We start from the raw sequence: 13,338 nt of genomic DNA on the forward strand, positions 1-13,338 counted from the left end.
TCCCCTCCTCGAAATAGAAATCCCTCTTCCGTTGGTATCTTTAGAATGCACCTCCAGGACAGCTTTTTGCAATAAAAACAAATATAAGCTTTTTTGATTTCTTTCCTCCTTAATTTCGTGAGTGAAAGAGAAAAGCCATAACTCACCCAGAAGTTCTTCACAGCTGATTCATTGACAAATCTCTTTTTTGCTGCAACAATTTAAACCAAGTGAAAAAAGAAAATAGAGAGAAGGATGCTTATCTGCCTGTTAAAGTCCGTTTTTCTTTGAAGAAAAGATAAACGTGTCGCTGTAATCAGCTAGAGCTTGATGAAAGTCCGTCCGGCATTGCAGTTTGAACCTTCTCTCATAAATAAATGAAATCCAGTCCTCCCCACAAAAACAGGCTTTGTGGTTAATCTCTACGTTTCTCCCTGTCCGGGAGAAAATCTTTACCAGTCAAAAAGAACGTTTTGACTGATTTTAAAGCTGAAAAAGCTTCTTCTGAGACGAGAGCTTGACTCAGAGGCAGCACAGGCAAAGCATCCCTTCCCGGAAGTCCAATCATTGTTAGTTTCCTATGCAATAAAAGCAGTGACACCTAAGTAAGCCCTGCCTAATTGCTTTAAAAATGGGATTGAAGGGGGAAAGATTTACATGACAAACACAATCCTTTGCTATGTTCACTCAAAAGTCCTAATAATTTACAGCAGAATCCTAACCATGTCTACTCCAGTATGTGGGACTAGCATTGTAGCTTTACTCCCAGAAAGGTTTTCAAAACAGACTATGAATTAGACAAATGAACTGTCCTCTTCAACAGCCCAGGAAAATTTAAACTTATTTCACTCCTCATAATTATAATATCATACAGCACACTGTAATGACATTTAATTCTGCGCACAAGAGAAAGAGACTTTTGCTGTTGCTGAAAGCTTATTCAGTTTATGAGATTTTCAGACAAGCAGGAAAAAACAAGTTTTCTGGCCTTCCAATGGGTTCTAGCTATTGCCTGGAGGTAAAAAAATCCACTGACAATCACAACCCTGCCTTCAGTTATTGGCTACAAACTTGAAAGGGTGGGGTTAGAGGAGCCAACTACAAGCTTATTTAACAGAAGTTGCAAGGGGGGTAGCTGACGTTTTGGTGTATATCTCTTGAACTAGACCACCTAGGAACTTACGTTTTTTAAAAAGGAAAGCTAAGAATCCAGATATTGGGGTGACTAATCTGGAGACCCAGAGAGGATCCCAAAAATCTGGAGTCTTGGCAACCTGGCAACCCTAAGGGTACATAATATATTCACATTCACAAGCAAGTTAAGCTGTCTGAGTTTAAACATGAAATATTTCCTGCAGCAGGAATTATTCTTATGTGTAAGTATTCTGTCTTTTGGCACTTTAAAAGGGCCTTGAACTTCATATCTCTAGAACTTTTTACAGGAGAGCCATAGCTCATTTGCGGAGTACAAGCTTTGTATGAAGAAGGTTCCAGCTTCAATCAATGGAACTCCTAATTAAGAAGACCTTGGGCAGCAGGACTAGACACTGCCTGAGACCTTGAAAAGCCACTGCTCATCAGCATAAAGGGATAGGTGGACAAGGGATCTGACTTAGCTTTGTTCATATTTACAAAATTGTAATGTGAAATATTGTTTATATTTGAAATATCAGCCAACTTTAGTATTCAGACCTGAGTAAAATAACAAAAAGACAAAAGAAAAAGGCTGTTTCAGCTACTAGTTTTCTTATTCGTTGATCTGTTCTCTATGACTAAAGCAGGTGGATAGCATTTGTTGTGCTGTCGTAGGCTCATCTTGTTCCCTCTATGTCTTACTCTCTTGATGTCTACTTGTGTCTTATGCTCTCTGCTTGCTGCCCTGTCAGCTCTGTGCTTCTCCCTCTTAGACCTTTGCTTGCATTCCCATCTATCTTGTGCCAGCAACTTGTATATTCCGTAAGAATACACTGCATCCTGCATATATATGTGTAATATGTCCCTGGAACTGTAGTCTGTAACTGGAGTAATTTTCTTGATTTAAGTGCTTAACATGTGTTTAGATTTCTCTGCCATGGATTCACTGCTGCTCATGGGACTGATCTCAATCTTGATGTATTTCATCTGTAAAAAGCTTACTGAAAAGCATAGACTAAAATGCTGCATATGTGTGTGATACACATGTGACTTGATTTGCAGTATGTGATTGGGCTCCACCTGTGTGAGTTATCTGTTGTACATGAGTTTTTAGTTCTTGCTTTGGGCTTGTGACACAGTTTAAGTTATAGGGTGGATTATGTTAGGTTGATATGTGGTGACCTGATGAAATGTGTGGGTGTGTTGTGGTTATATTGCCTTAAGGGATGCCTGCACCCATATCAGTCTGCCCACACTTTTAAAGATCTCTTTTGGAGTCATTGTTGAGATTCTCACCAGTAAAAGCAATTAAGTTGATGAGCATAAGGAACAGGACCTTCTTGGTGGTGGCTCCACAATTGTGGAATACATTTGTGTGTGTGATCAGGCAGGCCCCATCCCTCCATAATTTTAAACCTTAAAGACTCATTTGTTCACTGTGACATTTGAGGGCTAATGATGACCTAGGCTGTAGATGGTATTGTGATGGTCAAAGTTCGATGGGTTATTGCTATTATCGTTATATGGTTTATGCTTGCTTTTGGTTGAAGGGAATTGATGTTAATGTTTTAAATGGTTTTAATGTTAGATTTTTATTTTTTTAAAAAGCATGCTTATATAGTTGTAAACCACCTTACGGGGCATTTTTACCTGAAAGGCAGTCTATATGTTTGTTAAATAAATAAAATAAGAAATAGTACTGGGTGTTAAAGGACTTATGAACACATGCAATAACTGGACATCTTAGATTCGCAAAGCGTTTTCTGTAGACTCCACACTGTGACCCATCATTATTTAAGAACATAAGAACATAAGAAGAGCCTGCTGGATCAGGCCAGTGGCCCATCTAGTCCAGCATCCTGTTCTCACAGTGGCCAACCAGGTGCCTGGGGGAAGCCCGCAAGCAGGACCCGAGTGCAAGAACACTCTCCCCTCCTGAGGCTTCCGGCAACTGGTTTTCAGAAGCATGCTGCCTCTGACTAGGGTGGCACAGCACAGCCATCACGGCTAGTAGCCATTGATAGCCCTGTCCTCCATGAATTTGTCTAATCTTCTTTTAAAGCCGTCCAAGCTGGTGGCCATTACTGCATCTTGTGGGAGCAAATTCCATAGTTTAACTATGCGCTGAGTAAAGAAGTACTTCCTTTTGTCTGTCCTGAATCTTCCAACATTCAGCTTCTTTGAATGTCCACGAGTTCTAGTATTATGAGAGAGGGAGAAGAACTTTTCTCTGTCCACTTTCTCAATGCCATGCATAATTTTATACACTTCTATCATGTCTCCTCTGACCTGCCTTTTCTCTAAACTAAAAAGCCCCAAATGCTGCAACCTTTCCTCGTAAGGGAGTCACTCCATTCCCTTGATCATTCTGGTTGCCCTCTTCTGAACGTTTTCCAACTCTATAATATCCTTTTTGAGATGAGGCGACCAGAACTGTACACAGTATTCATAGTTGATCTTTTTCAGTTATGTGGTCAGGCCAAGGCTTTCAGTGGGGGAGGAGACAAAATATTAGAAGGCAAGCTGAAGTTGATCTCCAAATATAATATAGAAGCATAGGGCAAATGCAGAGAGAGCAATAGAAAAGAACAGCTGGCAGAGCTGAGGCCCCAGGAAAGATTTGCAGGGCCAGGGAAAGAAGTAGGAACTGGCAAGGGCAAAGCAAAGAGTGGAGTCTGTGAGCTGCATGTGATAGGTTGTTTGTTGCACAAAGTTTATTTATGGGAAGGGAAAGTTCATTTAGGGACAGAAAAGGGCAGTTACCATTTTGAGTGGCAAAGGAGTGTGCAAAACAAAAATCTTGGGAAATTATGTATCTGCAGAGGTGTAGCAGCTCGAAGATCTCTAGCCCAGCGCACTGAAAGTTGGCAGTTACAAGTCTGAGCATGGCCCTGACATTGTGGAATTTTACATATAAAACTGAGTGTAGTTCTTACGTGGCTGGCAATTTTTTTATTTCAGACATGTATTCTTGCAGATATCACCCCCACTAGTGGCTTTCTAATAGGAATATAGTACAACATCATTTAAACTAACTGCTGGAAGGGGTTGCTTTGTGTAACATAACATAATAGAAGCAGACAAGAATTCATTACAACTGTGTTTGGACAAAAAATAAGATCTTTTCCTCTTTTCCAGGGTGTACTTCAGAAATCGCTGGGTAAAGACTGTCCACCCAGTTGTGCATCAATACTGTTTGATTTCAAGCACGCATTCCACCTTTCAGATGCCTCAGAAAGAAGATATTCTTAAACAACGGGTAGTAGTGGTTACTTTGAGTACTTCACAATATTTATGTCAACTGGATCTTAAACCTGGTGAGGAAATGTGCATGAGAAATGTTTTACTATTCCTTTCTTTGGGATTTAAAAATCTCATTAGTTTTTTACCATTAGTGACTCCTCCACATTTTCTTTGCGCGATTTTCTGTTCAGATTGGAGGTAGTGGGAAGGTAATACTGTTCTCATACTCCTGAGTGTCTTTTATCTATATAAAGCCATGTGCATATTAACCTTGTATTCATCCTGAGACTTTCTTTAAACAATGTAGATTATAAAGAAAAGGTACTGGCGATCTGATATTTTTTATTTTATTTTAACAGTCAGGAACAGAAAAATAGTTAAAGACTTTAACATCAGGTTCCTTTATGTCTCTCATTGTTTAGGCAAGACACTCTACACTTAAACCCATAGCATGTTATAATCTCATTCATCAAGATTATATTTAAACAAATAGGAGAATCTGAAAAGCAAAAGCCTTAAAAGCAAAGATCATTTCCTTTTTTAAAAAAATTAAAAGGGAAATAGTTTTCTTTCAGACCTGGTTTGTCAGTGTGCTTAAGAATGTATCATTGTTTGACAAACTGCATACACACGTCTGGGTATGTAAATAATATCTTTATTTTTTTAAAGGTGGGGACAGCAGAATTCTGTATTACTTCATATGTCCAAATTATTAACAATTTCAGTGTGTTAAAGCTTCTAATAAATACCTTCAGATGCAGTGATTTCCTATATGAGTATTGCTACCCTAACCACATATGAACTAAGTTTAAGTGGATTTGTTTCATCATATATATGCAAAGTGGGATGCTACAATTTGCAGTGGCTTCCCAGTATATTTCCAGTATCTGTTCATGACAGATAAGTGTATGGTGCTTCAGTTCAAAATATTAGTTCACCAAATTTGCTCAGTATTAATTATCCAAAGGTCATTGTATAATCATCAATGATCAAACACTGAATAGAAACCTATGCTACTTTACTCATCCCTGTTGTGAGATTTCTCAAAAATCAAATATTTAGTTGTTCCTGAACCATCACTTTCTTCACAGGTAAAAGGGATTTTCCCCCTACTTAAAAGTCCTTTGTTGGACTGGGTCTTTCTGCTAGAAAAGATGAGCAGCTTTAACCATAGATAAAGATCAATGGTTTAATATGGAAAACATATTCCAGCAGGGCCAGGGAAATCTTCATGGATAAAACTCTGCCAGGAGATTTGATTGTCTAAAGTATTCTTCTCCTTTACCTTTGTTGATTTCAACTTTGGTAGGATGGCACGAGGGAGAAGATTTGTGTTTACTGAAAATAACTTGCCAAAATCAGCCATCTTACAAGATACATTATTGTGTTGATTAGGTTTTAGTCGTTCACAGTACTGAATCTAAATGTTTTGATAGGATTATCACCATTTTTATCACTTGCTACTTAACATTTTGTCTGTTTCTGTTTTGTAGGGTTTTTTACACATATTCTGTTAGATGAAGCTGCGCAGGCAATGGAGTGCGAGACTATCATGCCTCTAGCATTAGCAAATAAAAATACAAGAATTGTCTTGGCTGGAGATCATATGCAAGTAAGACTGTGTATTATTGAACTTACCTCATATAAACATTTTCTTCAGGGAAATAAAAATTACCAACAGAGTACAAGATGAATTTGCAAAGTACAATGCAACGTTTGCATCAAACCCACAAACAGGTAGTGTGGTGAAGTAAAAAGAACAAAACATGAGCCAGAAAATCTCATTTTCAAACTTTACCTTGCCCTGCAATTCACTGGTTGGCCTTAGGCAAGCCACTGCCTTTCAGCCTCAGCTTCTCTGTGTGCTAGGATGTAACAATACTAGATAGCATATAGATAGAGGTGATCCACTTGACATAGTGTACTTAGACTTTCAAAAAGCTTTCAACAAGGTATGTCTCCAAAAACTCCTGAGTAAGCTTTGCAGTCATGGAATAAGAGGAAAGGTCCCCTTATGGATCAAGAGCTGGGTAGGAAATAGGAAGCAGAGAGCAGGAATCAATGGACAGTTCTCTCAATGGAGGGCTGTAGAAAGTGGAGCCCCCCAAAGACCAATGTTGGGATCTGTACTTTTTAACTTATTCATAAATTATCTAGAGTTGGGTTGAGCAGTAAGGTGGTCAGGTTTGCTGATGATACTAAATTGTTCAGGGTCATTAAAACAAAATGAGATTGTGAAGAGCTCCAAAAGAACCTCTCCAAATTGAATGAATGGGTGGTAAAATGGCAAATGCAATTCAGTGTAAACGAATATAAAGTGATGCATGTTGGGACAAAAAAATCTTAATTTCACATATACGCCCATGGGGTGTGAACAGGTGGTGACTGACCAGGACGAAACCTTGGGCTTGTAGTGGATAGCTCGATGAAGATGTTGACTCATTGTGCGGCAGCTGTGAAAAAGGAAAACTCCATGCCAGGGGTCATTACGAAAGGAATTGAAACTGCCAATATCATTATGCCATTATACAAATCTATGGTGTGACCACATTTGGAATACTGTGTACAGGTCTGCTCGCCTTACCCCAAAAAGGATATTGTACATTTGGAAAAGGTTCAGAAAAGGGCATCCAGATTGATCAAGGGGGATGGAGCAACTCCCCTGTGAGGAAAATTTATAACATTTGGGGCTTTTTAATTTAGAGAAAAGGCGAGTAAAAAGTGACATGATAAAAATTATGCATGGCATGGAGAAAATGGATAAAGAACAGTTTTTCTCCTTCTTTCCTGATGCTAGAACTCATGGGCTTCCAATGAAGCTGAATGTTGGAAGATTCAGGACAGTCATAAGAAAGTACTTCCTCACGCAGCACGTAGTTAAGCTATGATATTCTGTCCAACAAGAGGCAGTGCTGGCCACCAACCTGGGTGGGTTTAAAAGAAGATTAGACAAATTTATGGAGGGTAAGGCCATAAGTGGCTACTAGCCACAATGGCTATGCTCTCCCTCCATAGCTGGAGGCAGTATGCTTTTGTATACCAGTTTCTGGAAACCATAGGAGGAGAAGAGTGCTCTTGCACTCAGGTCCTGCTTGTGGGTTTCTCAGAGGCATCTGGTTGGCCACTGTGAGAATTCTAAATAGAACATATACACACTTGTAATTACAAATTTACTGTTGACTGGTTAAAGTTCATTCATCATTAAAACAAGACAGAATTGAGAAAATTATCAAAGTTGACATAATTGCAGATGTAAAAAGAAGTTATATTTATTACTTGTGTTTCCACTGATAAGGAAACTTAAACACTTGACAGGGAGAGATGATGAAAAAGGAGGAGTGGGTCAAAGAAGTGAACTATAAAAGGAAAAACAAGATTTCAAGAAACAAGCATGAATCGAAGAGGAAAAAGAATGATCTTTAGGAGAAGATAAAGCAAGAAAGCTGCATACATCTGTGCTTGTTAGTGAGAAGATCAAAATCAAGGTTTTGGATTTGCAGGACAAAAAGAGTGAAAATAAATGAGGACAGAAACTATATCATCAGCAGAGTCAACTGACTGGAAGGAAAGAATAGAAAACAAAAGAGAGGAAAGGAAGAAAAAATGACCTGGGATTTGTGGAAAGACAATAATCAAGAATTGTAATAGAAAACTGTTGAACTGAGACAGAATAAGCCACATGGAAAGGAGAGCTTGAAGGGTGCAGTGTAACCAGTGTTTTTTGTCCCTCACAGTGTGCCTCAGTACTCTGTACTGGTACTTTAAAAAAAATAGAGTGATGTTCATATCAAGAAAAAAAGACCTGCAACTCCAATCTGGTAGGAAAGGAAAGGAAGGAGTGGCTCACTTTCTTCCTACCTACAGCCAGGGGGAGCTTCCTTTGCCCCATATAGCGGCTTGTTTAAAAAGGGGGGGAGAGGTGTGTGGGGATATCCCTGCACATTCAGTCCATTGCTGCCCACCAGCTAGGTGGAGCTGGCTGTGGACACATCCATTGACCTATGTAGGGACTGGTTTAAAAAAAGGGGGGGGGAGGAAGGAAGATGTGGCGGGGATTGTCCTGTTCAGTTGACTGTTAGTTGCTTCCTAATTGGGGGTGGGAGGTTCACTTAATATGATGTCTGTGTGTGGTGTTAAGAGAAAGAGAGAAATGAAGAGATGTATACATTGAGTGTGTGCATACATATGAGAGAAAGAGAAGGCTATGTATGTATGTGCAGTCTGTGTGTGAAACAGAGGGGGTATGTATATTATGTGTGATTGTGTGTGAGAGAGAGAGGGGTAAGAACATAAGAAGACCCTGCTGGATCAGGCCAGTGGTCCATCTAGTCCAGCATCCTGTTCTCACAGTGGCCAACCAGGTGCCTGGGGGAAGCCCGCAAGCAGGACCCGAGTGCAAGAACGCTGTCCCCTCCTGAGGCTTCCGGCAACTGGTTTTCAGAAGCATGCTGCCTCTGACTAGGGTGGCAGAGCACAGCCATCATGGCTAGTAGCCATTGATAAGAACTGTTTTATTTAATTGGATAGAATAAAAGAGAAGAAATGGTAACAAATAGACAATTACCAGACAAAAATGATCAGGGAAGAAAATGTGGAGCACAAACTTCAAATGAAAAAAGAATTAGATGTGAAAGCCAATGTGTGAAAATAACAAAAGGACAAAAACATAAAATTAATTCAGTGGTATGGTCCTCTAGGCAGGTGGAATGAGGAATTAATTGTGAAATTACCAAAAGAAGAAATCACAAGAATCTCAGAATTGGGAAAGAGTAGCCTAATTTCAATAAAAGTCAAAGAGTGAAATGTTCAGAGAGAAAAATATGGATAAGAGCAATTGTATCACACATAGAATAACAAATTGAAACAGAAAAGGAAATGAAAAGAGGGCAGTTTGAATTGTGAAAGCAATTATGATAGACTGAGAAGGGTTCAGAAAAATAGCCCTGTGTCACCACGTAACGTGGGGCCTTGTGTGTGCTGGTTGTAATAGAAATGTGCCTCTGTGGCATGCAGTGAGCAGATGCATGAACTTGGCGGCTGTCTGCCTTTTCTGCAGGCTGGGATTCACCCAGAGGGTCAATCAGTTGCACTGGCTGACTTTCATGAGTGGAGCCTTGGGGCAGATGTGGGAAGAAGTATTTCCTCTGGTCTGCTCCTAGGGTATAAATGGAGATCCCAATACACATATTTTCAACTATCCAATACTCTCTTGACCACAGAAATTGTGGAAGTCCAGGTTTTTTTAATGGGAGTTTAAAGAAATAGTGTGTAATTGTGGAGTGTGTGTGTGTAGAAAGAGCTTGCCCTCTTGCAGCTTTAGGATTGTGCTGCCCTGTCTTTTTTTGAATCATATGCAGTAACCAAATGCAAGAGCTGGATTTTTGGATTCTTAGTTTTGGGCTGAGGCAGGATTTTGCTTTAGAGCTACTGGAGCTTCACACATTGATAATCATGTCATTTTGCTGCCTGTGGGAACAGGAAGCAAGCTCTGAATAAAGTGTCATTCTGTTTGTTTTTTCATTTTAGGTTAAGACATTTAATGTCATTTCTATGGATTTACTATTAGTATTTTCTGAACTTTTACGACACAGCATGAGCTCATTTTGTGCACAGACAATATAATTCAATTATAAAGCTCATAAATAACATTTTCCCTTCATTTTCTTGGTTACAGCTTAGTCCTTTTGTCTACAGTGAATTTGCCAGAGAGAGAAATCTTCATGTCTCGCTACTTGACCGTCTCTATGAACACTACCCTGCAGAATTTCCATGCAGGATCTTGCTGTGTGAGAATTATCGCTCCCATGAAGCTATCATCAAGTAGGTGTGAACTTTTTCACTGTATCACACTTTTGCGTGGCTGGTGCAAGTGTCTAACATAAAACATTTTTAAAAGTCCTTTAAAAGGATCTACCCTTTTCTCCCTCCATGTGCTGTACAGAGGGTTCTACTTACCCTCCAGAGCAGATTTGGGGAGGGCACAGTGGTGCATGAAGGGAGGAGAGGGGAAGAGTCCCATTACTCTAGCAGGGATACTTGTGCTGGCTTCCGCTAGCTTAATGAGTTAATTGAATACAGCTCTAGGCTTCCAGAAAAAATCAGACTTGGTTGGCAGAGTATCATTTAATCGATGTGTGGAGGAAATTTAATCAAGACATTTAAAAATGTTTATTTGGCTTGACCTTGGTCATATTTTCAAGTTAATTATGTATTTATTTTGAATAAATTAATTTGGAGGGTTAGGTCAGTAAAGTTTGATTCAATTATAGTGTCAGATCATATACCACTTGAAATAATTCTCAATGGGATTATTAATCATGGTAGAGCTAATTGATGCATCATCAAATAAACTGTACATATAATAAGCAAATTGTAATAACAAAGAAAGAAATAGGAGAATATTTAATAATATAGATATGGAAATATTGACATTGTGTAGGATAAATTAAATGCTCATTTAAGAGGCCTATGTATTAAAGCAGAATTGAAATCTAAGGAATTTATGAAAGAAAATTTTAACATTTTAATCTGTTAGCAAACAATGATTATTAGCAGAATGGTAATCTGTTAAGGGTACTAGGAATTGTAGCTTTGTAAGGGTTAACATATGGTCCTCAGGATTCTTTGGGGGAATTAATGTGCTTTAAATGTATGCAGCCTGTATTTGTGCAAACAGAATGTCTGTCTTGAAATAACTATGCTAAAAAGGAAAAGACATGGTTAGGTTTAAAGAATCCTTCATTCCTATCTATCCAGCTGTAGTCTACAAAAAGCTTGTCTTGAATTGGCACTTTAAAGGTTCTGAAGAAGATGATATCAAGACTCTTTGAACAGGCTTCTGAACACTGCAGAGAAGAAATGTCTTTATTCAGCTTTCAGAAAAGCAGCTGGGAGACCAAGTAATCAGTCCCTAAAACTGGCTTGGTACTACTTTGGGAGCAAGTAATACTACCATTCAGTTGGAGTATTCAGCTTGCCAATATATGTGTGACATAGCCCTGGAGTTGATTATAACTAACAATATTTAAAATTGTAGTTAGGATTGGTGAGTTGGTGAGTTAAATAATAATAACAATAAATAAAATTTTATTTGTTAGTCGCCTATCTGTCCGAGTTAACGGACACTCTAGGCGACTTACAGCAACACATTAAAATACACTATGCAACAAGAACACAATCATCATGACTTCTTTGATGCACAATGTATCCAGCTTACAATTGGCATGCATCAGTGAGACTATGTTTATAATCCACTATTTGTGCTGCACTTGTTCTTTGGATAAAGTGAAGACATTAAGGCTACAGTCCTATGCTCACTTACCTGGAAGTAAGCCCCATTGAGCTCAACAGGTCTTACTTGTGAGTAGACATGCATAGGACATTGCATGGCACTCTAAAGTAGTTACTTTAATTATTTCCATGAATTCTAATGACGTGTCACAGAGACATTTGTTTCTCATGTAAAATATGAACAGAAAAATGGTTCAGCAATTAAACAAGTGGGGGAAATGTCCTCAGCAATTATAACCAGCTTTAAGATTTTTTGATGGTACAATGCCATATAGAATCCAGAAAGCTTCAGAGAATTCTGAACAAAATTTGTGGTATGCTTGAAAGCTGAAAGCAGTTTTTTATAAAAATATTTGTATACCGCTATTTTGTTAGAAACATCAAAGCAGTTTACAACATGTTAAAAACAACCACCACCACCATAGAATAAAAACATTAAAAATACAATAAAAACAAAAGTCAACTGTCGTGAAAAGAGCATCTTATTAATTGCCTGCATAAACCTGGTGGAACAGAAAGGTTTTCAGCAGATGCTTAAAAGTTAAAACAGCAGGCACCTGCTGAATCTCTGTTAGCAGAGCATTCCAGCGAACTGGGCGGATAGCACCGAAGGCTCAATTTCATGTCGATGTTAAATGAGCCTTGCCAACTCGGGATGACCAGAGCTGCTCCTGTAGATGATCTCAATGATCGAGCTGGGATATCAGGGTTCAGGCAGTCTCTAAGATACCTTGGACCTAAGTTGTTCAGGGCTTTGTAAATTAATACAAGGACCTTGAACCTGGCTCAGTAGTGGATGGGCAGTCAGTGCAGATGTTTTAAAAGAGTGTCATGTGTTGTTGGTCATGTGCTCCCATCTGTAAACTGTCCACTGCATTTTGCACCAACTGGAGCTTACGAACCAGGGCCAAGGGCAGCTCCACACCAAACATTGCAGTAATCCAGCCTTGAGGCTACCAGTGCATGGACTATAGAGGTCAGGCTATCCACATTTCACCTGTCCCATTTGATCTTTCTTATTTTGAATATAATAAAATAAAAAGTGCCTCCTTTACTGTAAATGTTTTAAGTATCCTTTAATACACATTTTGTTACCAGTGGGGTTTTTTTGTCTCTTATGTTTGTAATATGTCAACTCTGTTCTTAACTGCTCTACAAAATATGCTTGAATATTGAACATTGTATCATAGACACTAGTAGAATTCCTTCTGCATAGAGATAAATTATCCATCATAATTTATATGTATAAACACCACTGAAGTTAAATCAACCCTTGGGAAAAAATCTACACTCCTCAGCCTTGATCAGCAGCTAGTATTGCAGAAATCACACCTTCTTGCTCTTATTTTTGTGTTCCATGACAGGAAAAGGAAATGATGTTCCCTTTCAATGGCACTGCATGCTTTACTTCTGCTTCCATAAATAGCTAAGCTGTTGCCTAGCAACAGCACTCCCCCCTTCTGGATAGGAGAAAGAAGGAAGAGGGTTCTCTCCCTCCCACAGGGACAGAGAGAGAGGAGTTCAAGCTGGGAAACAGGTCTTCCTCCTCTTTCAGTCTTACTGTGGGAGAGGCATGTAAGTGCACAACTGCACATCTTCTATCCATGTCCCGTTCTGAGGATCAGCTTGAATTGTGTTGCACTGTAAACATTGTTGTTTATCCTTTCATTTGGCACTGAGTTTCTAAAGTAA

General features: G+C 39.0%; 1 protein-coding gene across 4 annotated transcripts in view; it reads left to right on the forward strand.

The window, feature by feature from the left end:
• Positions 1-13,338, forward strand: part of HELZ (helicase with zinc finger) — a 215,500-nt gene that overhangs the window by 121,240 nt on the left and 80,922 nt on the right. For all 4 annotated transcript variants that reach the window (XM_061615575.1, XM_061615573.1, XM_061615576.1 and 1 more), the window contains 3 exons: positions 4,252-4,430; positions 5,850-5,968; positions 10,031-10,176. In XM_061615575.1, coding sequence (XP_061471559.1) covers positions 4,252-4,430; positions 5,850-5,968; positions 10,031-10,176 — 444 coding nt within the window. The remainder of the gene's footprint in view (positions 1-4,251; positions 4,431-5,849; positions 5,969-10,030; positions 10,177-13,338) is intronic.

Source organism: Rhineura floridana, chromosome 3 (genome assembly GCF_030035675.1).
Source record: "Rhineura floridana isolate rRhiFlo1 chromosome 3, rRhiFlo1.hap2, whole genome shotgun sequence".
NCBI lineage: Eukaryota > Metazoa > Chordata > Lepidosauria > Squamata > Rhineuridae > Rhineura > Rhineura floridana.